This window comes from Pleurodeles waltl, chromosome 8 (assembly GCF_031143425.1).
Source record: "Pleurodeles waltl isolate 20211129_DDA chromosome 8, aPleWal1.hap1.20221129, whole genome shotgun sequence".
Lineage (NCBI taxonomy): Eukaryota > Metazoa > Chordata > Amphibia > Caudata > Salamandridae > Pleurodeles > Pleurodeles waltl.
The window spans coordinates 1,415,467,809-1,415,494,415 of NC_090447.1; the positions used below are offsets into that span (position 1 = coordinate 1,415,467,809).

General features: G+C 44.3%; 1 protein-coding gene across 1 annotated transcript in view; it reads left to right on the top strand.

The window, feature by feature from the left end:
* The window catches only part of DOP1B (DOP1 leucine zipper like protein B), a 604,399-nt gene that overhangs the window by 270,179 nt on the left and 307,613 nt on the right, over positions 1 to 26,607 (top strand). Inside the window, exons 10-11 of the mRNA XM_069202530.1 lie at positions 5,612 to 5,729; positions 24,439 to 24,558. Of these exons, the coding sequence (XP_069058631.1) occupies positions 5,612 to 5,729; positions 24,439 to 24,558 (238 nt within the window). The remainder of the gene's footprint in view (positions 1 to 5,611; positions 5,730 to 24,438; positions 24,559 to 26,607) is intronic.

The window sequence follows — 26,607 nt, forward strand, 5'->3', positions numbered from 1 at the left end:
CAGGAGAGTTATGCATGCGTCTGATTTGTATAGCACTTTTCTGGTTACTCTGCTTCTAGAAAAGGGATGAATGTATTTTTTTAGACTTGTTTCGCTGTGTAGCCTATCTGTCCTCTGAGGAGTTTAATGAACCATCCTGACAGGATGATATACCTTGATGGTCACCCCTCTAGGTGTTGGTTGTAAACACAATAAATCTTGCAGTCTACCGCCTGTGTAACAGGCTTGACTTTACCTCTTTGCTCATGGTGTTGTTTAGGAACCACATGCTTAGATGGTGTGTATCCTAGTTTTATGAAAGACTAGCTTAATCACACAGTGTGACATACATGTGTAGTCAGTGACTCCACTCAATTGCTTCCCTGGCTCAAAAAAGAAAACCAGTAATATTTCATTATGAGACCCTCAATCCATCATCTAGAATTTAAAAACAGTATACTGAGTGTGCTGCCTGAAACTACAGTATTAAAGGTTTAGTATTTACAATTAGCTCATTGAGGTGTCAAGACAAATAAATGATCATACATTGTTTTTCAGTAGCTAAAACATAATCAAGTTCTAATTCTTGATTTGGTAGCTATAATTTTCCTGACATGCATTAGGCTTTTTCAGCAAATCTGGGCATGAAAGTGGGACAATTGTAAGTGAATGAATATCAGTTCATATCATTTTTGTGAATTCACATTGGTTTTATGCAGGGTCTGGAAGCCAGAGAAATTTAGGGGTTTTATAAATTACCAACTCCAAAGTATTTTTAATTGACAATTTAAGATCATTTGGAAAGAATGTTATAAAAATAACTCACGAACGAAGATCTCATCACACATATTTATATATGTATAGCATGTTTGGTAGACCACGAGGATATATTGAAAGTGGATTGCGAGTAAACTACAGTGTATGCCAAGGACTTTTTTTAGATTTTGATTGAAGTTTTTTTTCTACCTGCAATTGAATGTGCAAGGGTTAAGAGTCTTTATGACCAGAGACTGCTTTGCTGATTCTGCAAAAATCTGATGGAAGCAACCATACACATATTTTGTCTGTACCCACATTCTTTGGAGACTTGTAGGTTTTATCATTATTTTTTTTAATTGCTGTGAGGCATTCACTTTCTTTAATTGATGCTGGATAAAACAAGGCTTGTTATGCCATAGGTAATATCTTCAGGTGTCTCCAACCAGTCGATTGTGAGATACCAGTAGCTCCCAGACACCTCAGAGTAGCTCGTGGCTTTGAGTTCATTTTTAAATAAGCACAGGATCACAATTTCCTTTTAAAGTTAAGGGACGGCTGTGTTTATTTTGAATTATTATAATCAGGTTGCAGATAGCAAGCCCTAATAATGAGCAGTGATCAGTCAGATTTACAACCCAGGCTACAGTTGGGTCACTAAGGTGAAAAACTGAAGCACTGAGGTATTTAGCTCTTAAATAAAAGTCCTTGTCAACTCAGTATTGGAGGGTGAGAGCAAAAGGATGTTTCTGAATGCTGTTAAATGGGAGAAAATGGAAAAGAAAAATTACCTTAATGATTAAGTTAACTCTTTATTTTAAATTACTGCCATGTCAAAGTGCCACATTTACAAACAGCAGGCCTCTTTCTCCCAGTGACCATTCGACACTGTGCCATACGTATAACTGAAAAATACAGTATTTATTTTAAATGGAAGAACTTTAAAGTACAGAAAGATTTTCCATATTTTAACATTTTTGCAGAACATTTTTCTGCACTTTAATTTTCTCCCATTTAAAAAAAAAAAAAAAGTATGTTTGTGTTATACATGAAACGGTGGCACATATGGTGGAAGGTATGCCTTCTGCCCCGCAAGCGCATTTAACATCGGCTCTCAGTCACCCATACGTATATACCCTATTCACATGCACACATGTTCACACATACCTAAAAGACCACGCTGTCATTGACACACATGACAGCCCTGTTATAGTGCACCTTCTCAAAGTATTTTGTTCAAACTGTAATTTTAGGCATTATGGACGGGGGTGTGGTTTGCACAGCAAGCATGGCGGACAAGGTTTAGTCCAGCTCCGCCAAACACCCCGTTTATCCGGTGTTTATCCTTACAGGGGCCTGCCATCTCACCTTGTAAACTACACTTCCCACCTCCCCCATCTGAGCTGCTGCCCTTCCTAATAAAGCTGTTGCTGCATGAGCTTCGGTGACGGCGCTGACAACTGTGACTGCGGCAACACAGGCCCTGACGCGCAGCCCCTCCCTACACATACAGTACGCCAAGGCCTCGTGTTGTGGTCGGGGCAAAGCGGCAGACCAGGAGACGTGCCCCTGTGACAGTTAATTACCTGGGGGCTCCTGCGGCGGGGCACCGCAGCGCTTTGAAGACTGGATGTATCTGTGTGCCCTGGATGGTTTGCCCAGTCAATGTGGCATGGCGGTGCTGCAAGGTCTAAATACAGCTTGTGAGTGGGCAAAGCTCAGGCCTTTTTGGGACTGTTCATGTGGCAAGAAGGAACACGTGAATGAGCACGTATTGTTAGGCTTCAGCGCATGTTGTAGGGATGACGCACAATCCTATGAAGCCATCCTCCTACTATTTGCTCCCGTCCGCAGTAGGCCTGCTGCCCACGTGGAGGCCTCTCATGCTGGAATACCTCAACTCCTGCTCCCGAGCCGTACCAGCAGGGGATATGAGCCCGAGGACGCATTGTGAGGATAAAGGGGTGCCCTTGAAGCTTGCAAATTAAGGGCTAACAAATGCTGTATTGGCCCTGGGAACATGTAAACAGCCTCACCACACAGGTCTGGATCTTGTCTGCATCACGGCTCCTGCTTGAGGTGCACCTAGGTGAACACTGCTGTGTCTGCCTTTCAAATACACATTCCTACTGGTACTGCCTCTGACTCTTCCTGACCAGCCTCCCTTTAATCACAGCAAAATCTGGCCTTTTGATTCTGCCCTCCCTTTGAGATTCCAGGCTGAAATATACTGCGGAAACCCACAACATTATATTGGATGAGGGCTGTTTGTGCTGCTGTGCCTTGGGAATCTGCAGGTCCACGTAAGTGGGCACTCTTCTCTGTACCAGTGGTATCCACAGCTGCATTGTGTCTCCACCAGAGCAACTTATTTTGCAATGCACTGCACCTGACACCTACTGCAACGCCGTCTTACCTGTTGTGAAGATCAGACACCTCTGCACTGCTGGTGTTCTGGGGACCTATTACCCTACTTGGAATTGGCAAGTGGGCCCTATCAGAGGGTATTTAGCTCAATCCACCTGGACTGTTGAACCAGGTTGTACAGGTACGCACATGGCTTTCTCAAAGCCTGCCACTGACCAGGACAGATCGCCGAACAACAATGACCCCTCAGACAGTCCCACTCCCCCACTTTTGCTTAGTGACAAACTAGACGCTGTCCTTGGAGCAGTAGACTAAATCGGATCTGCATTGTAGTCCATGCAGACATCCCTGGAAAGAAAAACAGATGAAGTGATTTCACTACTATGCGCAGATCATCGCAAACTAGCAAATAATGTGCACACCGCCCAGCTGACCATTGCAGAACAACAGCCGAAGACTCACAAATTGGATTCCTCAATGCGCGTAGTGGCGGATTTAGTAGAGGTTCTCGAGTGCCATATGGAGGAGGGGTAGGACCTCTCCCGTCACAGTAACATATGCGTGGTGGGCTTGCCTGAGAGAACAGAGGGCTCAGACACAATCACATATGTGGAAACATGCACCTGTTGTTCTGCCTATTATATTGTAAAGACAGAGATCCTGTTTTATGTGAATCACGAAGGCCACAGGAGGTCTCCATAGACAGTGTCAAAATAATGTTTTTCCCGGATTACACTGTCATTGTGCAGAGGAGACACAGCTGCTTCCTGGAGGTCAAATGCAGGTTTTGCGAACTCCATGTTAGATACGCTCTCTTCTTTCCAGCAAGACTGAGGGTGGCAGCTTGAGGGAAAGACGTTCTTCAACTCCTTGGAAGATGCCTGCCATTGGCTGAAGGTGACAGGGTACTCGATAGAGGTGCGCTGACCACAGGGGAGCGCCGAGATTCCTTGCGGAACAGCTCCGCAACGGCGAGGCAGAAGTGCCCGATCACGGCGCTCTCCTTGGTTGAAGCTTCACCTGATCTGCAGCAGCTCATAAAAGAGAGGCGGCAGGCACTACTAAATGCTGCTGAATTAAGCGAGAATGTCTGGGCCTCAGACCTAGATGACGACACGTGCAAGTCAATGAGCGATGATGGTTCCTCGACCATTTGTCCTTCTTGAGCTGACTCAACAGTGATTCCCGAAGTCACACCTCACATCTGAAGATATCATTTGATACTTATTATGCAGAAGCACTACTGTTTGTTATTGCTCCTGTGAACTCTGAGACAACTGTTGTGGTATCTATAGCTATAATGCATAATTTTTTTGTTCCACTTCTCTTGCTGTGGACACAATGTAAATGTTACGGTTTTTCTTCTGCAACTCTAGGGACATGGGACTTTTAGGGTAAGCTGCCCATCTAGCCTGCATTTAGTTAATTGTCAATGTACTGATTTGTGCTTTGGTGCTTCTTTAACAGGGGATTGCTATTGTTAATATGGGCTTTTGAATATGTCTCCATAATAGCATGGCTTATTTCTCTCTCAATGGCTGCCTCGCTTCCTCTCCATCAGTTTTCTTCTGATGACTGATTAGCTCCTACTGAGTGTATTCTTTTCTAATAGTTTGGGCGGAAACACGTTGTTCCTCTGCTTTATTGGAATTCGAGGTTTAATGTTATTACTGCACATGGTTCATGTATTGACTTGCATCTTTGCCTGGCCCAAACCCCCACTACAGGTTTCTTGCAAATACAGTATGCGCAGTTCAGTTCTGGCGGTCACCTGCATCATGTCCAGACTTCAGACCATGTACCCCGTCATCCCTGACCCACTTTAACATACTTACATGGAACATGAGGGGCATGCATTCTCCTTCACAATGCTATTCAGTTTACTCCTACCTGAAACGGCGTTCCACACTCATTGCGCTGCTGCAGGAAACTCATCACATAAAGGCGGAAAGTATCAAACTACAGCAGAGATGGCCGGGGCAAGTATTTGCCACAGATTACTCCACCTATGCTCGTGGGGCGCTCGTATGGCTCAAACCTGTCTGGTAACAATGTGCAAATTGTTTAGCCTCCAGTAGCTCACTATGATTTTCACTGATGAGAACCAGCTCTCACTAGAGAAAAGGTTGGAGACCCCTGATTTAGATAATTTCAATTATTAGAACAAAAATATTTGAGTCTCAATCTCATGGAGCAATACATTTATTAAATATATTTACGCTTTTTGCTGCTCATAGGTTTGATGGCTGTTGTATTATGATTGAAATCAATTTTTGGAAAGTTTGATTTCTTTCTTGTACTATCTGCAAATGTTTAGAATTTTAACAGGCAATGCACTTGCCTTTTAATGTATTTTGCTCCTTATTGCATATTATTGTGTCTTCTTGTTGAATTTCCCCATAAAATGTCTTCAAACAATTTTGCAAAACCAATCAATTAAAACATGTACAAGAGTCACACCACAAAAAATAATTACTTCTAGCATTCCTCTATTTTTTTTCCATTTCAGGACCACAGGTTGTCGCTGATGTATTCCTAGAAGTGATCAGAGCCCTTTATTCTTACTGTAGAGATGCCATGGGGTCTGATCTAAAGCTGAGCTACAACCAGAGTGGCAGTCTTACAAGGTACTGTGCAATTCTCTGTTTGTCATGCAGTGGGTTGAACCTCAAGGGGATCATGCTCCCTTCGTCAGTCTTCTGCACTCACCTGCTATTTGCACAATTTATTAGAATATCCCTTGATAATCTATTTTGAAAAGGCTAGACGTTGTTTATCTACATTTTAAAGGTATCAGTACCATGTGATTCTTTACATTTGCCTCTCATCTCAGAGATAAAATGAACACACTGTCGATTTTGCATGGCACCAGCCTCTATGGAGTATGTACAGCTCTTACCAGTAAGTGAATATTGAAAACATTTGCTCTTAACCCTTTAGTGGTAACAACACATTGGCAACAGTTTAAATGTGTATCGAGCAATGCTATCCATGCTCTCCACAACATTTTAAATGTGCCTTGGGCAAGGTTGTCTGTGTTGCCAACATTCAGCTGACTTGGAAGGAACACATGGGATCAGATGGCCTAGTAGGAGGGAACGTTATGCTGGAATGCTCACCCATTATGGAGAGGAAAAATACAGGGATCAATGGGAGCCAGTTTTATCAGTGTAAAAACATATGCACATGACAACCTGGATGTCACAGCTCGATGTAGGGCAATTATGGTTTGAGACGAGGCCCGCTACATATTCACACTTGATGTGTGGAAGCAAAAAGCCTCTGAAGTGCTTCATTGGGCAGAGCTGCAAGTGGTATGGCAGCTATGTCAAGAAAAAGAAAACAGAAGCTTATGATACTTACACTCGCACCACATGCACAGAATACGCTTATTGCCTATCTTTTTGTTGCATCATACCTATCAATTGGCACAACATTTGCAATACAATACAAGTCTTTAAAAAAATATACCATGACTCGTCATGCTCTGTCTCTTCCCCTTGTACCACCAGAAGCTTCATTGCCGAGAGCAAAATATTAGCACCTTTTCTTTATTTCATTACCAAGTTTAAAAACGTCACAGTGGTGGTCCATCCATATCCACAGGCTTTTTGTCCATCATAATCATATTGAATGCTTTCTCAGCTAGACCCATTCCTACTCTGTCATGCTCAGTTTTGACTACCATGAATTTTCCAAATCGTACAGGGCTTCAAGCAGTGAGAGACAAAAAGTAGATCCTCTTGCATATAGGAAGTATGTTACTAAGGTAGCCCTAGATGTTATGTGTATACTTCTGTCTAAATCGTGGCAGGGTGGACTCCTTTCCCTCTAATAATAGTGTGACGTTCCTCCAGACGTTGACCAGAATTTACAATATTTGATCAACAGCTCACTTTTCACTGCAAAGATCATTGGATGTGTTTTTGTTTGTCTATGCTATGTCAAACACTAGTTTATGCCCAAGGCATTATCGTAATTAGCTGGATCTAGTGGTATGTTTTTATTTGGTATTCCTTTAGTGCAAACCAAGCCAAAAGGCAGTGGAGCACTGTGCAGAGTTAAATTGTTGAGATTTAAATGAGCATCACACCTACAACCCAGTGGTTTTTCAAGGGGGCGTATCACATAACATGAGAACCGGAAGTGCTAGTTTAATGAATGGTCTCTGGCACTGGTTTGTGCTGACTGCTGTCTTAAATAGTTGAAGAGCTGTAGCAACAGTACTTTACCACCATAGACAGTGGTAAATGTTTTTTTGTCATTGGAATTTTAAAGACTGTTCTGCGTTTGGCAGGAAATGTAGCAATATGTGTTGACATTTCTAAAGTAATTACAAAGCACAAAAAAATAACAACAAAGAAAAATAGGAGCACAACTAAAATATAATAGGGCATAACAAGAAAAGTCAAAATAGAATTTCAACACAACTACAGTAACACAATAATAACACAACACAATACAATAACAGTACAAAAATACAGCGGCAAAAACACAATAACATCCTCAACACAATAAAATGCAGCATAACAAACAAGTACAAATATTTTCATCACTCATTACCACCTTCAAACATTTGCTTTCGTAATTCTTTGGTAAAAGTTGTTGGACCAAGCATTGCCTTACTTACCACCAAGGACATGCTATAGCCCCAGCCACAAATGTTCTCAGATTTAGCCCAAGATGTTGTGGCCTTAGACAGAAGTAGCTGAAATCAAATTGCAACGATCATCATTATGCACAGCCAAAATAACAAGTTACTTACCTTCAGTGGCGCTTAACTGGTGGATACTCTGTCTAACCGCAGATTCCTCACCTTCATAATATTCTCCAGGTGCCAGATTGGATTTGGAAACATGTCCTAGCAGTGTGCAGGAAGTAGCAGAGCAGTGCCTTGTGAAGTGCCATCCTTGCTCTCCAACATCAGTTTCTTGCTTGACTCCTTCCGCTGCCTCGGATGTGGAGTACAAAACGAATGTTGGTACCAGAATGCAGATCTCTAATTTGGAATCTTTTTAGATGGCAAAAAGAGGCCCCTCCGTAGAAGACGGAGGTGGGGCGGTGAGAATTCAGTGGGTAGATATCTACCAGAAAGAGCACTACCAAAGGTAAGTAACTTTTTCCTCACCTTTAGAATAAATACCAGAGCACCACATACCAAGGTGCAGGGTCTGTGGACTGGGCTCAGACCACAAAATCTTGTAGGCCTAAGCTGTCAAAATGCCCTTCCTGCTAGACCTGGCTTTCAAGGCAGTAGTGGTTTGTGACCAAGCTGTCAAAATGCCCTTCCTGCTTAGACCTTGCTTTCAAGACAGTAGTGGTTTGTGACCATGTGCACTGATGCCAATGACGCAGCCTGGCAGCTTTCATGGACAGGCACTGTGCATGCCAGTGGCCTTAGTCTCAGTATAATGGGCTTTCGGACCTTCCCAAGGCTGCTTTTTGTCCAAAGCATAGCAGATCTTTTTTTTATTTTTTAAACAATTTTTATTGATTTTAGTACAATAGAAACACTCAGGCCCTCATTACGAGTCTGGCGGTCCTAGGATCGCCAGACTTGCGGTATCTGTCGGACCGCCGCCACGACTCCATTGTCCACCAGCTTTTGCAGCTGGCAGAGACAGGATGCCAGGGGCCCCATGAAGCCCTCTGCACTGCCTATGCACTTGGCATGGGCAGTGTGGTACCTCCCATGTGCAGGCCCGTTGAGCTTTTACTGCCTGAATTACAGGCAGTGAAAAGCGCGATGGGTGCTGTCGTACCCAACACACCGCAACATTGTCGCCAGCTCAATTACGAGCCAGCATCAGTATTGTGAGTAGTTTCCCGCTGGGCCAGCGGGAAACTTATAATAGGGCCAGCGGACGGAAAACCGAACTGTCGGTCTTCCGACCTAACAAGTTTGGCGGGCAGCCTCCTCAACCCGCCAAACTTGTAATGAGGCGCTCGGTGTGGTCACATTGGAGGTAGTAATAAAATAAACACAGGTCAGACTTGTAAGATGCATTAAGGCACCTGCTTGAGTAGGAGACATAATAACAAGATACATTACGACGGAAGACTCTGCTCCAGTCATCTCCACTATTTCCCCCATATTCGTTCATGTTTCCAGGGACTCTTTGGCTTCAAATAGGGGTCTCGCTTGCTCTGTGCACCAGTCCACCACACGCCGCCAATGCAAGATCATTGGAGGAACATCATTTTTCCTTTGGGCCGCAGTGTCTCATTTAGCCACCATGGTAGCCATCCCCAAATATGCCCGGTCTGACCTCAATCTCACGTAGCCCTCCAGGACCCCCAGCAGCAGCAATAGTGGTGAGAGGTGCACCTCCCAGCCCAACACTTCCGTCAGTTCTCCAACCACATCAATCCAGTATCTCTGAATCATTGGGCCCAACCATACCCTGTAATAAAAGTCGTCAGGAGCATGTGAACATCAGAGACAGACAGGATCAAGAACAAGGCCTGCTCGGTATACCGAGGCCGGAGCGAGGTAGGAGCAGTAGAGGTAGTAAGTCTGGACCAGTCGCAGCCTGGAAGAAATCGTTATGACTTGAGGGGCCATCAGAAGTGTGTCTCATGGTATGTGGGTATAGAGCGCATTCTGTAACTGCAGATACTTGTACAATTGTGAGGAGGAGAGTGTGTAGGTGTAGGAAGTTGGCTCTGTATGTACTATTTCAAAGTAAGAAATAGCATGCACAGAGTCCAAGGGTTCCCCTTAGAGGTAAGATAGTGGCAAAAAGAGATAATTTTAATGCTCTATTTTGTGGTAGTGTGGTCGTGCAGTAGGCTTATCAGAGGGTAGTGTTAAGCATTTGTTGTACACATACAGGCAATAAATGAGGAACACACACTCAAAGACAATTCCAGGCCAATAGGTTTTTATATAGAAAAATATATTTTCTTAGTTTAAAGAACCACAGGTTCAAGATTTACAAACAATACTTTAAATGAAAGGTATTTCACTTAGGAACTTTAGGAACTTTGAATTAGCAAAATAGCATATACAGTTTTCACACAAATGGCAATAAGCTATTTTAAAACTAGACAGTGCAATTTTCAACAGTTCTTGGGGGAGGTAAGTGTTTGTTAGTTTTGCAGGTAAGTAAACCACCTACAGGGTTCAAAGTTGGGTCCAAGGTAGCCCACCGTTGGGGGTTCAGGGCAACCCCAAAGTTACCACACCAGCAGCTCAGGGCCGGTCAGGTGCAGAGGTCAAAGTGGTGCCCAAAACACATAGGCTTCAATGGAGAAGGGGGTGCCCCGGTTCCAGTCTGCCAGCAGGTAAGTACCCGCGTCTTCGGAGGGCAGACCAGGGAGGTTTTGTAGGGCATGGGGGGATACAAGTCAGCACAAAAAGTACACCCTCAGCGACATGGGGGCGGCCGGGTGCAGTGTGCTAACAGGCGTCGGGTATGCAATGTAATCTAATGGGAGACCTAGGGGTCTCTTCAGAGATGCAGGCAGGCAAGGGGGGGGGGGGCTCCTCGGGGTAGCCACCACCTGGGCAAGGGAGAGGGCCACCTGGGGGTCGCTAATGCACTGGAGGTCGGATCCTTCAGGTCCTGGGGGCTGCGGATGCAGTGTCCTTACCAGGCGTCGGGTCTTTGAAGCAGGCAGTCGCGGTCAGGGGGAGCCTCGGGATTCCCTCTGCAGGCGTCGCTGTGGGGGCCCAGGGGGGTCAACTCTGGCTACTCACGAGCTCGCAGTCACCGGGGAGTCCTCCCTGTAGTGTTCTCCACAAGTCGAGCCGGGGGCGTCGGGTGCAGAGTGCAAAGTCTCACGCTTCCGGCGGGAAACGTGTGTTCTTTCAAAGTTGCTTCTTTGTTGCAAAGTTGCAGTCTTTGTGGAGCAGAGCCGCTGTCCTCGGGAGTTCTTTGTCCTTTTAGATGCAGGGTAGTCCTCTGAGGCTTCAGAGGTTGCTGGACCCTGTGGACCGCGTCGCTGGAGCAGTTCTTTAGAAATGGGGAGATATGCCGGTAGAGCTGCGGCCAAAGCAGTTGATGTCTCCGTCTTCTCTGCAGGTTTTTCAGCTCAGCAGTCCTTCTTCGTCTTAGGTTGCAGGAATCTACTTTCCTAGGTTCTGGGGAGCCCCTAAATACTGAGTTTAGGGGTGTGTTTTAGGTCTGGGAGGACAGTAGCCAATGGCTACTGTCCTTGAGGGTGGCTACACCCTCTTTGTGCCTCTTTCCTGAGGGGAAGGGGGCACATCCCTAATCCTATTGGGGGCATCCTCCATCTGCAAGATGGAGGATTTCTAAAAGTCAGAGTCACCTCAGCTCAGGACACCTTAGGGGCTGTCCTGACTGGCCTGTGACTCCTCCTTGTTTTTCTCATTATCTCTCCTGGACTTGCCGCCAAAAGTGGGGGCTGTGTCCAGGGGGCGGGCATCTCCACTAGTTGGAGTGCCCTGGGGCATTGTAATACGAAGCCTGAGCCTTTGAGGCTCAATGCTAGGTGTTACAGTTCCTGCAGGGGGGAGGTGTGAAGCACCTCCACCCAGAGCAGGCTTTTGTTTCTGTCCTCAGAGAGCACAAAGGCCCTCACCACATGGGGTCAGAAACTCGTCTCTCAGCAGCAGGCTGGCACAGACCAGTCAGTCCTGCACTGAACAATTGGGTAAAATACAGGGGGCATCTCTAAGATGCCCTCTGTGTGCATTTTTTAATAAATCCAACACTGGCATCAGTGTGGGTTTATTATTCTGTGAAGTTTGATACCAAACTTCCCAGTATTCAGTGTAGCCATTATGGAGCTGTGGAGTTCGTTTTTGACAGACTCCCAGACCATATACTCTTATGGCTACCCTGCACTTACAATGTCTAAGGGTTTGCTTAGACACTGTAGGGGCATAGTGCTCATGCACCTATGCCCTCACCTGTGGTATAGTGCACCCTGCCTTAGGGCTGTAAGGCCTGCTAGAGGGGTGACTTACCTATGCCACATGCAGTGTGAGGTTGGCATGGCACCCTGAAGGGAGTGCCATGTCGACTTGGTCATTTTCTCCCCACCAGCACACACAAGCTGGCAAGCAGCGTGTCTGTGCTGAGTGAGGGGTCCCTATGGTGGCATAAGACATGCTGCAGCCCTAAAAGACCTTCCCTGGCATCAGGGCCCTTGGTACCAGGGGTACCAGTTACAAGGGGCTTACCTGTGTGCCAGGGTTGTGCCAGTTGTGGAGACAATGGTACATTTTAGGTGAAAGAACACTGGTGCTGGGGCCTGGTTAGCAGGGTCCCAGCACACTTCTCAGTCAAGTCAGCATCAGTATCAGGCAAAAAGTGGGGGGTAATTGCAACAGGGAGCCATTTCCTTACAGTAGGTATCCTAGAGCTCTTGAAAGGAACATATGTGCCCCAATCCACACATTACCCTGTTGCGTCTAGTGTGTGCCATAAGGGAGTCTGTAGCGTGGGTTTGATATCCCATTTAGTGTGGTGGAGCGCAGCTCTCCAGGCAAGGTAAACCACCCGGGTCACCACAGGAATAGTGGAAGAGATAGTAGTAAATCCTAGTTTGTTTTAATGGGATACAGGAGTTAGCTTAGCCTTTGGCTTGCAGACTCGTGCCCCCGTCACCTAGTGACTTTTACCCTACTTAGCTTGCTCTGTTTTAGCGCATTTATTTAATTAAATCTTTTAAGATGGCTGCCTTGTTTTTAGTTAGGCCCATGTTTTAGTTTTGCGTTATCAGTGCCACTGCGCTAAGGCATTAATATCAAGTGACAAAGATAAACAAACTGTAGGTGTTCACATTAGGTACTTTCCCTCTTCATTGTTTCGAGGGAATTGGTATCTATTGTTTGGGAACAGACCTACGTCAGGGGTCTGAGCAGATCTGTATAAATACTCCTTACTTAAACAGATAATCTTATCTTACAATGAGGCTGACCCAGGCTGCAAAACCTCAGTATGGGCATTGGTCTTGTCTTCAGCAAATAGCAGTTGTAGGTCCAGGTAGTCTGTTGCTCGTCTGATTACAACAGTGAAGGGAAAACGCCTTTCCATTGGGAGCCCAAGATGCAAAATTTACCCTGTAGCAGGGAAAGTATCAAGCACCGTTCTCCTGTATGTCCTTATAATAGTCATCATAGTAAGGGAGAGTAAATCATCCCCATTGTTGGCATCTCTGAGTGGTAACAAGCGCTTGTCTGAGTTGGAGTCGGAAAGACAATGTAGCCTGTTAGGGTGCGTCTGGAGTCCTGGAATCGTAGGATCAGACTCAGGCTTATGTTGTAGCATGCTCAGAGGGCGACCTCGATTGAGGTAGAGCCGACATCAGTTCAGTGTCAGACATTGAAGTTGCTTGATGAAGAAGGAAATTACGTGGATCTCTGAGCCATGGAAGAAGTTCACACCGGAGTCGGTGCAGAACCTGAGACAGGTCCAAGGGGTTCAGATGACACTAAGGATGGATCCATCACCAGTAATTCGTCTGGGAGCCCCTGCAGATACTTGGGGCCCAAGTGCCTCAGGGCAAGCCAGAATAGTGCCAAACATGTGCAGCATGGCCTCCATAAATGGCTCGACCTACTGCAGCATCACCAATGGCCGGGGAACTCTGAGCTCATTGGGATCAACTGTGGAATCTGCTTCTCGATCCTCAGCTTATCTGCTTGGACTTCAACTTACTGGAGAGGTTTGACTGAAAAGATGACTTTCCAAGGGAGTTACCTTTGGAGCTTTTCTGCACCCTTGAGCGTATGCAAACCCTGGAATTCTTCCTGTGTTTGGAAATGTACAACTTTGTTTCATGGTCCTGAATCGCTTTAGGGTGCCTGATGGTGCATTCATCGCACGACCTGGAATGGTACCCAAACCCAAGCACCAATTACACACCTCATGCGTGTCCATGACCAACATCTTTTTTCTGCACTCATGGCATGGTTCTAAGCCTCCTGTCTTAAGAGGGGACACCGTTCGAAAAAAAGCAAAGATGGGAGTGGAGCTCTGGATCAGAATTTGAAGGTGTTGAAAGAAAGGAACTGACGTCAGTGTGCAGGGGGTGGTGCTTATATAGTTCTTTGCTCAATCACTTCTGAGGTGCAATGAAGTCTAGATGGTGCCAGGTGGCTCCACCTAGCGGCACACAGGAGCACTACTATGAAGAGTTTCTGGATCCAGTCTGGCACCAGAGGAATATTCTAAAAGTGAGCAATCTGCGGTTAGAAGTAACCAATTGGAATATTTGCTTTGCCTGGATACTTGCTGCTAATAGTTCATGAAAAGATAATACATACTTTAGGTGCAACAATGTTGATAAAATGCTAAATAAATGGTTTGTAAATTGTCAAGCATCGAGCAATTCTAAGAATTAAAATGCAAATGGAAATAGTTCTTTAGGGAGTTGATGGCCAAGATTTATATATGTCACTTTACCTGTAAACAGGATGATTTTTGGACAAAGACCTATGATCTATGGAAACCTACTCTGCATACCAACCATTCATAAAAAAAATGTCCTGTAAGACTTTGACTACCACACATGCTGGCAATAGCAGATAGTCACTCTAGCATAAACTCAGTCTCCTGAGTTTCATTTTGTGGTCAATTCACTTGTGGCTCCGGCTGGATTTGTTGCTTTGTATTGCTCTTAGCTGTTGAATGTGCTTTACAGTTGTTGGCCAATTTACACTCAGATACATTCCAAAGCTTAGAACACTCCAGAGAACCAACTCTAAAAATAACAAAGGGAAACTACAGCAGAATGCTTTCCTTCCCTTAAAATAGTCTCATTTCTTTTAACCTTTTGTTCCTTGTTAACCACTTTTTAGGCTGTGCTGATTTATGCAACACCGTTTGTGTTCTCATCCCAATGCTCCCGTATTTATGAAAGTGAAAGCAATAGTACATGCAGGACTGGATTTCTCGATATACATTATAGGCACATTCCCTGAAAATCTATGTTGAGGGTGTACTTGGCTAGAACCCCAATGTTTTCCTTTGTTTGGAATGTGGTCATAAGTGACAATCTGGAAGTAAGAGGGTAAAGTTATTGGTAGGGAGAGAGGTTGATATCCTGTGCTAAGGATGTTTAAGTCAAGGTGGTGAGAAATCCATGTGGCTGTGGACTTGGGACTTAGGGTCTCTTGATAGTCAATCTGACCATGACCACATGTAGATCCATGTGTGCCACAAGAAATGAGTCTAGAATTGCAGCAACCCAGGTAAATATTTATAGCCCATTTTGACTATGCAAGTAAAGTTTATTTTATTGATTTACATTAAAAATAATAAATATACATGAAAATGTGGTTATTCATTTTTCAAACCACTTTGTCATTTTCACACTTCCTGAAAACGTGCATACATTTGGAATGTTCCAATTACATATTAGCAATTCATGCAAATTCTAATGTGCTTTCAACACTTTGGTTCTTACCAAATGGACCTAAACTACAGAGAACCAAATAGGACAGGGAAAACAAGTCACTAATCACCTCAGGAAAGAAGAGTCATTCAAGACTTAATTTGTTCAGATCTTCAGGTTTGAAATATGGTTGAACCTGAACGTAATGACAGTGCTAAGCCTTTTTGTGACTAGTTGGGGTAGTTCATACTTAGGCATCATAACTTTTTTGTCCACATAAGCTATCCATGCCAATTTTTTGTCCTTTTTTTTTCAACATCGTGGGGATTCCAAATATGCCCATGGTTTGTGAATTCCCCTGGAGAGGGCCAACAAATTATCCATAATATAGCTATATTTTGCTTTTTGTTTTTCTGGGCTTGGGGGGAATGGGAACAATGTGCTGCAGAAGAAAGTGCCTGCTTTTTTCTTGTAGATGGCATCAACAAAAGGTTTGCGGTGATAGCATCACCGTCTTCCCAGCTATCGGGAACAGGGTTGATTTAGAAAACCATTTTTTACCGCAGTTTTGGTATTTTACTGGGAGATAGCCCATTTTTCATATTTTGAGTGCTTTTAACCTCTTCAGTTTGTGGTGGAAATGGGTGTGAAACCAGTGGTGGTTTGCAGATAGTGAACATTGTGACGGGTGCTGGGGCCCTACACACGACAGCATTGCCGCCAGCTCTATTACGAGCCGGAGACAGTGCTGTAGGCCATTTCCCTCTGGGCCAGTGGGTGGATACCGAGTTTCCACTCACTGACTTAAAATGGCCCTGGTGGGGAGATTGCCACACTGGCGGCAACCTACCCATCAGAACTTTGGCGGATGGGCTTTTCTGTCTGCCAAAGTCATAATCAGTACCTGAATGTTGAAATAATAAAATACTGAAAATTAGTAGGAAAATATGGGCATTTGTGGCAACGTTTTCTTGTATAACACCTTGCCATGATGGCTGATTTACAAAAGCAATATACCATTACATCTGCTAGACCCTTCTGCTTGCGGGGATATGTAGGGTTTGTGAGTTTTCCAAGAACTCGAGTTACCCAGAGGCAATAACTGAGCTGCATATCGCAATGGTTTTTCAGTGTGTACCAGGTATACAGCAGTTCAATGGTGATCAATAGGTATCAAGGAAACCAATGTATTTCCGAAATAGGCACAACTTATGGAGTTTAGAAGCAGTGGTTATTTGTACATCTCTCAATTTGTGGGCACCCATACTAGCATGTGGCTTAGAGGGCATTTCTCAAAATGATTTCTTTCTTACACACTTACATTATGAAGGTGCAAATGCAGAGAAATAAAATTGGCAATAATAATTGTTCTACTTATCTGTATTCTCCTAAGTCTCCCGATAAAAATGGTACCTCGCTTGTGTGGCTAGGCCTATTTTCCCCGACAGGGAACAGCCCAAAACGCCACATGGACACCTCACGTTTTGCTCCTGAAAACATTGCAGTGTGCCTAGGTATGGTCTGTAGGCCCTAGCTGAGCCGGCATCTAGAGAAACCTAGTAAACCTGTAACATTTTTTATAAACTAGACACCTAGAGGAATCCAGAATAGGGTGACTTGCGTGGCTCTCACCAGAATGTGTTGCCCAGAATCCCTTGCAAACTTCAGAATTTGACAAAAAAACATTTTCTTCATATTTCTGTAATTAAAAATTCTGGAATCTGAAGGGAGCCGCACACTCCCTTCCACCCAGCATTCCTGCAAATCTTCTGATAAAAGTGGTACCTCACGTATGTGGCTGGGACTAGTGCCTGCAACAGAACAAAACAAATCGAGGCCAATGAGGGTCCCCTTGTTACGACTTCCATTGATGTTAGTTTGATTTGTTCCTGTTGCGGGCACTAGGCCCAGCCACATAAGTGGAGCAGCATTTTTATTGGGACAAGTGGGGAAACGCTGGGTGGTAAGAATTTTGTGGTTTGCTTCTGACTCTGGAAGAATATGGCACAGAAAAGCAAGGACAATGTGTGATTTTAGTCAAATGTTGATGTTTGCAGGGTACTAAGGGTAAGAAAATGTGATTGAATCCACAGGAGGCATACCACTTCCCTGGGTGTCTAGTTTACGAAAATATCTAGAGTTGGTAGATTTTCCCAAGAGACATTGTACACCCTGGCAGAGAAAGACAGAAAAGACAAACATTACTGCACAACCACCTGTTCCTCAAATACACACACATACGAGTTGGATTTGGCCCGAGGTTGAGTAAAAGATTCAAAATCTAAATTTTATCAACAAGAGATTTCACAAAAGTGTAATACATTGTCAACAATTGAAAGTTCAGAAAACTGAACCAATGACTCGCAGCCCGGGAGCTGTAAAGCCGCAAGAAGGCAGCAACCACTTTACAGGCCATTCACACACCTTTCATGCATGACACACGCAAAACCCTTCACACCACCACCTGCATGCCCAGCACATAACACTCACCTCATCAGACAGCCCCATTCAAAGGCCCATCACTTTCATACTCCCATGACTGACACAGCAATCTCATTGGTTGACGGAATGTGTGGACTGGTGTTTGGCTAGCACAGTGTGTTTAGTGACCAGCAGCAAGTCATAACACACACACTGCCAACCAAGCACCAGTCCACGTACGCCGCTAGTCAAGTGCCAGTCCACACACACCACCAGCCCACCCTGCCAGCCAAGCGCCATCCATGCACACCACAAGCCAAGTGCCAGTCCATGCACACCACCAGCCAAGCGCCAGTACACACACACTGCCAGCCAAGCGCCAGTACATGCACACTGCCAGCCAGGCACCAGTCCACACACACACACCACCAGCCAGGCACCAGTCCACACACACCTCCAGCCAAGCACCAGTCCACACACACCGCCAGCAGAGCGCCAGTCCACACACACTGCCAGCCAAGCGCCAGTCCACACACACTGCCAGCCATGCGCCAGTCCACACACATCGCCCCCACACACCTCCAGCCAAGCACCAGTCCACACACACCGCCAGCCAAGCACCAGTCCACACACACTGCCAGCCAAGCGCCAGTCCACACACACTGCCAGCCATGCGCCAGTCCACACACACCGCCATCACATTTATTCTAATAAAAAAAACACAAACACATTTGAAGGAGATGACAAACCAACTATGATTACAAACACAACAGGTCCAACTTTATTACATCTAACTACTGCCAACCATGAAACTGAACAAAAAATATAAAATGATAGAGACCAGTCACTTCACTTTTACACAGACCAGCCAGTTCACTTTCACGCTCATAGTTGCTCCCAGTAATTCTGTTGTGTGTGGTAAAATTTAAAACATTCAGCCTCCCAAAGGCTGCTGAAACTGAACAAAAGTCATCTTTGAATCTGGAGAACAGTCTTTGAAAACATCAAAAGTATTGAAAGTTGCTAAATAAAACAAATGGATATCCAACTTCTTATACCAAATGTAATCCTTACAAACCGCAGTGTAAGGCTCCAACCTGTGATCTGCTCGATCTACCCATGTGCTTATTGTAGTAAAAAATGCACACACCTTTGCGCTCTTCAGCAACCTGACCCCAAACAGTTATACTTTCATTATGAATGGTATGAAGTACTTTCATTATGAATGGTTGTCGGCATGTGGACATTTCTCCTCTCTGAAGATGTCACAGTTAGAGGTTTATCACTAAGCAAGGCACTGCGCTGTCTCCTCTGAAGCTTTCTACATACAAGCTCTGCTAGTGTGACCTTTACTGTTAGGGCGGATTGTGCCACAAGCAAGTTCCCACACATTTATTCTCACTGACTCCAAAAGTGGACAAACAACCAGGTGGATCATAAGAACAATCCCTATCAGTGTGCACCCTGAAATTATAGACATATCCAGTAATAGTCTCAAACAGTATATACTTCTTAATTCCAGAACGTACCCTCTTTGTAGTAATGTACTGCCTAAAAACCAAACATCCTTTTAACAGGCCCAAGTCTCACTCACAGCTATTTCTTTCCCTGGATCATAGATCTCTGAAAAGTGATCTACAAATTGATCAAGGGCAGGCAGAATCTTAAAGCGAAGGCCACAATCAGGGTGATCTTTTTGCAATGCTGAAGCATTATCAACAAAATTCAGCATCCAAAGCAGAAGCAAATATCAATCATGACTCATGGGTGCAGAAATTATAGCCTCTTGCTACCAAGGGACTAGTAGACCAGTATGAAGACAGCAGCGGCTTCCATATCAAGCCCATGAAAAAAGTTAAACCTAAGAACTTCTTCAACTCATCCAGATATTTGTGGGAGTCCATTGACTAGCTCTAGAGTGGGGTTTAAGTCTGGCACTGGTGCCCCTCAAATACTGTGCAGCATACAAATTAGTCTGGTCAACAATCACATCCAAAAATACATTGTCCACAAACAGCTGAACGGAATTAATAGGCAAAATGTTTTTAGTAGTCATTGTACACCAGTAAAGGCAGGTAACACAGGTTGCACCATGTTTGGGGCAACCCAGAGTTCCAATGGGAAGCTTTTCAGCCCCAGGCTGCAATCCAGATGCCTCTTGCTGCACTATTGGCATACCATGTCCTCTTCTAAAAGAGGCACTTCCTCCACACTGAGAGTGGCTTCCTCATCAGATGATTATTCTTGGATAGAAAATTCACTGCCAGAATCTTGGGCTTCTTCCTCTGCCTCAGATGCAGTGTCAGTCTCAGAACCATGGCCAGAGGAAGATTTGAAAATCTAACTAACAACCTGCTGAGTGGTAATCCTGCGGCTAGCCATTATCCTTACTAATAAAAGTAACACAACAAATAAATCAACAATAACCAACACTGAGTAAATTAAGAAATAAACAAAGTGTGACTTTATGAAGCAGAAAGTAAAACTACTGGCATATAGTAATTTGGAAGAAAGTCTATGAATACAAAGCACACAAAGGGGGTTATTACAACTTTGGAGGAGGTGTTAATCCGTCCCAAAAGTGACAGATATACCACCAGCCGTATTACGAGTTCCATAGGAGATAATGGACTCGTAATACGTCTGGTGGTATATCCGTCACTTTACCGTCACTTTTGGGACAGATTAACACCTCCTCCAAAGTTGTAATAACCCCCAAAGACCTTTATAATCACTTGCCAGGGACAGCAAAACAAGGATCAAGCAGCAAAGACGTCCCGCTAGAAAGAAAAAAAAAAAGAAAAAATGACACATATCACAAGAGAATAAAGAACATGCATAAATCAATATGTCACTTTGAAAGACAATCACACAAAAAGCTAAAGATTCAAACATTATCATAGCAGTCAAAACAACTGTTACAAACAGGCCAAGGATCCTCATTAGACGAAAAAGATTACAAAATGAGTTGCTTACCAACCACAACTCCACAAACTACAGATCTGCCAGAACTGCACCCGCAAACAGGATTCACCAGCAAGACAAAGGAAATGATTTGCTTTACAATTTTAAAAAAAAAATGAATAAAAATGAAAACAAAATATCAATCAAAAGACACTGATATTCCAGGCATGAAAAAGGCATAAAAGACACACCAGATGGAAGTAAGCCTTACCCCAGAAGCAGACCTCCCACCACATACATAACTATATGCCATATTCCAAGGTGACTCAAGTGTTACCATCCACCTTGAGGCCCAGCCCAATCACAAAAGACCAAAAATCTGCTCTGAGGGGGCAATAATTATCGAGGCGGAATTCCCCCAAAAAAGTATCACCAAAGGGGAGAGACTCTTGCCCAAGGGGTCCCTCCTCCTAATTATCACTGGCATCTAGGGGGGTTGCGTCCCCCCCCACTCCTCCAGTGGGTAGGTTGGCCCACAAAAATGGCCAAACTACCTTCGGGGGGGCTGAAACATGGATAAATAATATTACCCCCATGGTGAGCAACCCTTGGCCAAGGGACTGCTCCCCCAACAACAACAAATGCTGTGGTGGTTTAGTGGAGTGTATTCCTGCTTCACGATTGCAGCCCTACCCACGATTGTGAAGCAGGAATACACTAAATACTCTAAAAACACACGTAGGAGAAAGGAAAAACTCTTTCCTTTCCCCCTGTGTCTGTTTCAAAGCCCCCTCTTCCCCACCCCCCAAAAAAAGAAAGACTCATCTTTCCGAGCTGCTTTCTCCGGACTCGCTGGAAGCAAATGGCTTCCAGTGAATCCACGGCAGCATTTTTCATTACATCAGTGTGCTGTGTATGTGCCACCGGCCTCAGATCACTGAGGGGGGATTCAAATCAAATCAGGATTTATAAAGTGCAACTACTCACTCGTAAAGACCTCAAAGCGTTGGCGGGTGGCAGCGCTCCCAACACAAGTGGGTATGAGAACGGCTTGAAGCTGTCTTCAGCACATGTCCACTGTAGCGAACGACGACTCCAAGATGTCCACCACACACAAGGGGTTAAGTTTGCAAATGGGTTCACACTGAAGTGAATCCACCAGCATCTAACAAAATGAAAAATCAAGTAAGCGGCCAGGCAATCAAGAGAGAGTCTTCACCTTCCTGAAATGGCCCTGGTTTGTTGAGTAACCCAAAACAGGCAAGGCTCATAATGGTAAATTATTTTGCGTGTTATGACAGCACTGGAAGTTGCTGAAGGCCATTTTGTTATTTTGGTATGTGATCAAACGTTAAATTGCAGCTTCTGAACTGAAGTGCTAAATGGGCCCTGTGTGAAAGAGTGAAAATGATCCAAGTCAGAAATTTAGGGCCTTAGAGATTGGCAAATGGAAAAGTCTGTTGAAGCATGACGGATATCCAGTCTGTCAGGCTTGTGGCCTTTGTGGTGCTAAGGGGTATTTTGCTGCCTGCACTGCACCATATAAATAAACAGTGCAGCAGATGCTATAGCAAGAGGGAGCGGGATAAGAGGAGAACCTCCCCGCATCCATCTGCATAAATAAAAAACAGCACCGGGTAATCACAGTGGGGTAAATATTCATGCCTAGAATGAATCGGTGTTTGCCTGTCAGTGAAATATCTGAAAAACTATCCACAGGTCCCGTAGACTAAAATGAGCTGATAATACAGCGGATGGAGCATCCACTACGTTTGTGACCGAGTAACTGAGCCAGTAAACTCCTAATAAGTCCATTAGTTTAAAATAGTAGGCCAAGGTAAGCGAGACCACATTGCCACAAAGCAAGAATGAAAAAACTAAAAATAAAGAGAGAAAACAAAAACACAATTTGATCATATTAAACGCAGCAACTAAAGGAAAGGTAACCTTTATCTAATGGGGGTCAGTTGTTTTAGGGAGCCATAGAAGGTCAGGAAGCAGTACATTTTTTGGCATAGTAAGCCTTTGAGTTAAACTACTTTGAAAATGTCACCCGGTGATATTCACTAATGGGAAGCCTTGCCTATCTTGGCTTCTGGTGTCTTTGGAAGCACTGCAGCCCTGGATAGTCTCAGACTAGATCTGGCAGCCTTCAGGACAAGTTTCCTGAGTAAATGAAGTGTCATTTCAAGAAAATTGAGCAGAACTGTGAAGATCAGTCTAGATGGTGACACACATGAGAACCAGAGAATAACCGACCAGCAGATTGAAAAGCCAACACAAACTGTGATGCAGGTCCTGCTCATCGTGCTGTTGTAAAGGGCTAAGATGAATCTTACGAATTCTACAACTTTCCCAAGTAATCCAGAATGTGGCTGGAGTTTGAATGCATGCTGAGACCAGTAAATACCACCCCCTACTTTTGATGAACAGTGAAAGCAAATTCACCATACCTATTTTTTCACTACAGGACCTATATGTTCCAAGAAATCTCCAGGAAATTTCCCTTGTTAGATGATTTACATTACAGTGACCAGGTTACTAATTTGAAAACACAACAGGAGGACGGACAAAGTGCTGAAACTTTTCAGACACTCACCCCAATCCATTGTTTTTTTGCTCACCATGCCACCCCAGTTGGGACCCAGCCATATGCAAATTAGTCTTGACCCTGTTCCACATGGAGACAGTCCAGCCTGGACTGAATGCCAGTCCAGGTCCTCCCTGGACTGGAAACTAGTATCCTGGGACCGGTTTCAGGGTATCACCCCTCATCAGCCAGGCTAGGTTGAATCCAGTGGCCCAGTGAGCAAGAGACCCACGTCTGTGCATACCCTGGCCACTAAGGGTATACTTAGCAACACAATAAGATAATGGACGGAGTGCTGAAACATTTCAGACACCCACCCCCAGTCACAGATCTGGGTTAAATCTACTGTTTTTTTGCTCAACATGCCACCTCAGTTTGGACTCATGGCAACAGTCCAGCCCGAATTGCCAGGCAACTACACCCTCACATCTTAGTTTCTGTACCACATCTTGCTCTGTGTGCAGCCCTTTTTGTTAGAGATGAACCTGCTGGCATAGTATGAACTTGCTTGTATATTAATGCTCTCAAGACAGCAGGCCACTTTTGCTTGTTGATACACATGTACTATATAAAAGAATCCTAACCTGAAATAAATCAATTAATTTGACACCTTGATAGGTTGACCACATATTTTACGTGTAACACCCAGTTAGGTATAACACTGGAACATTTTACCTTTTATGGGGAGTTTTATTCTGCTATTTGAAAAGGTAATTTGCCAGCCTCTGAAAACCTACATCTCGTTGTGTGTGAAACTTGCATGATGTTTTGGCTGTAATCAATGTGAGGTACAACAGATAGCAATATGTGCAATTTAGCACAAACATAGTGACAATATCATGGCTGTATTTTACCAGATCAACCACTTTGAAGTGCACTGTTGCCTGGAATGCAACTTCCCCCTGTTATAGATTCACAGAAGTACGTTTCAGATCAAGTTGCCCTTCGTAAATCTACTTCACTTTCCCAAATTATCTTAATCCTGACATTTGCAAAAATGTCAAATAGAATATGACTTCCCAGCTCAGTAAAAGAAGGATTTATTGCCCCCCTAGTCTGCTAGCTGATGTTTCTACTCAGTCACACATGTTTTTTTTCCTTTGCTGCAGCTCAATCAAGGAAAACAAAGCTGCTTCAGAGATCGTGAAAACAGCCAACTTGCTCATCACATCCCTAAGCACAGAGTTTCTGTGGGATTACTTGACCAGATGCTTTGAAGACTGCTTCAGGTAAATCTATTATTTACATATTTGTTTATTTGTTAATTTTGCTTTTTAATTCCCAGCCAGTTTTCACAACATATAACCATGACATCAAACTACACCAGTTGGGTGTTAATCAACAGACACAGACCACAACCACTATATCAGCATTATGACCTATAATAAAACAATACATATCAAATACTTCATGCATCAATTCGTCTGGGAATTCACGGGCTTCCAACCCTTGTGTGTTTGTCTGCACACCCTCTCCATTTATAGATTTTCCTCTCCATATTACCATATTAGTCCATAAATCGGGACTTCATGGCCAAGGATATCCAACATGTAGCGATGTCTTGCTTAGCCATAAGTAAGCCAATACCTACTAAAGTTCTCTGTCTTTGAAAATCGGCCCAACCCTCCACTACTCCCAATAATGCCACATTAGGGTCCATAGTCCTTGGTGTTTACAGTATGCTGGTGAGGCTGTCTGTTTTCCTATAGATCACAATGATTGGTCATGCCCAGATCATGTGGTGGAACACCCCTATTGAGTCACTACATCTTGTACAATTTAGACTGGGAGTTTCCACAGCATTTGGGGCTATAATACATCAGTGGAGGTTGTTAAACTAGGTGATTCATAGGTTTGTGAGGATTGCGAGCATCCAGGCTTCCATGCTGGCCTCCTGCCAATCATCATCCTCAATGCCTTGATAATCGTTTACGGCATAGTTTAGCCTCAAGTGGGCTTTATTGCAGCACCATGCTTAGGTCTCTCATGTAAACATTTAAAGCATGGTGGATTTGGAGATATCTAAAGAATTGTGATTTGCATAAACGGAATTCTTCTGCTAGGTGCTAAAAAGATCAGATGTGATTGTAGTCCCATATGTCTCCCACCTTGGAGATAGCAATTGGATCCCAGTCCTGAGAGCCTCTCACTCGCACCACCTGTTTCAGATATGTACCAGCCCAAAGAGGGGGCAGAGTGGTAAATCTGGTTATCCATTGATAGTAAAAGGGCTGCTCACCATGCAGAAATAAAGGGGAGGGACGTTCGCCATAGGGCCTAGTTTTTCAGTGGCATCCAGCTTTAGATTCCAGGAGGAGTCATGCCGATTGCCAAAGAGCTTGTTCCTGATTGTCACCATCTGTGCTGCCCAGTAGTAAGGTTGGAGGTCTGAGGTGCCAAAGCTGCCTTTAGACATTGGAAAAGTGCACTTGTTATGGGATCATCACCTTTGTAGTTTACATGCCCAAAAGAATCGTGAAGTTATTGCATGAACATCCTGAAAAAAAGTAGACATGAGGACGTAGGGGTGGTTCTGCAATACAAAGAGGAAGCAGAGTAGAACTATCATTTTGTAAAGCACCACAAGTCCCATTAAGTTGAGTGGCAGTAAGGCCCACATCTCGAAGTCAGAACAAGTACGCTTTAAAATTGAGGTGATATTAGTTGTCTAGGCTGTTCGGTGGTCCAACATTATGTATATGCCCAGGTATGGAAATGGTCCATCCACCAGCTGAAACTGGGAACTTTAGGAGTAACAGTGTGCCTGTTAGTTGTATGTAATTGTTTTCTCCCAATTAACTTTCACCCTGATGCTTTGCTTTCCACCATCTGTGTTAAACAAATTAAGGAAGTCTACGGATATTGAAGACAGAGAAGCGCATTTTCACATATGGTGGACCTCTGTCTTCCTGTCCATTGGCTCATTGGAAGTCCTATATCCCTACTAATCATTTCCACCAAGGGCTCCATCACGAAAGGCAAAGAGGAGGTTAAAGATGTACGGCCCTGACATGTACCACACCCAATAGGGAAAGACGAGGAAAGCACCCTTTTGAGCATCACTCGTGCTCTCTGGGCATCGTATAGAGCCTTCACAAAGGCATGGAAACATGGGTCAGTATTCATTCTGGGCATTATTTAAAGTAGGAATGGCCAGTGCACCATATTGAATGTTTTTATTTTTTTTATTTTTTATAACCTATCAATAGTAGAGCCTCTAGGCCTTATTCGCTGTCGAAGTCTGGCTTGAGGTCGCACAAACATCGAGAGACCGCACA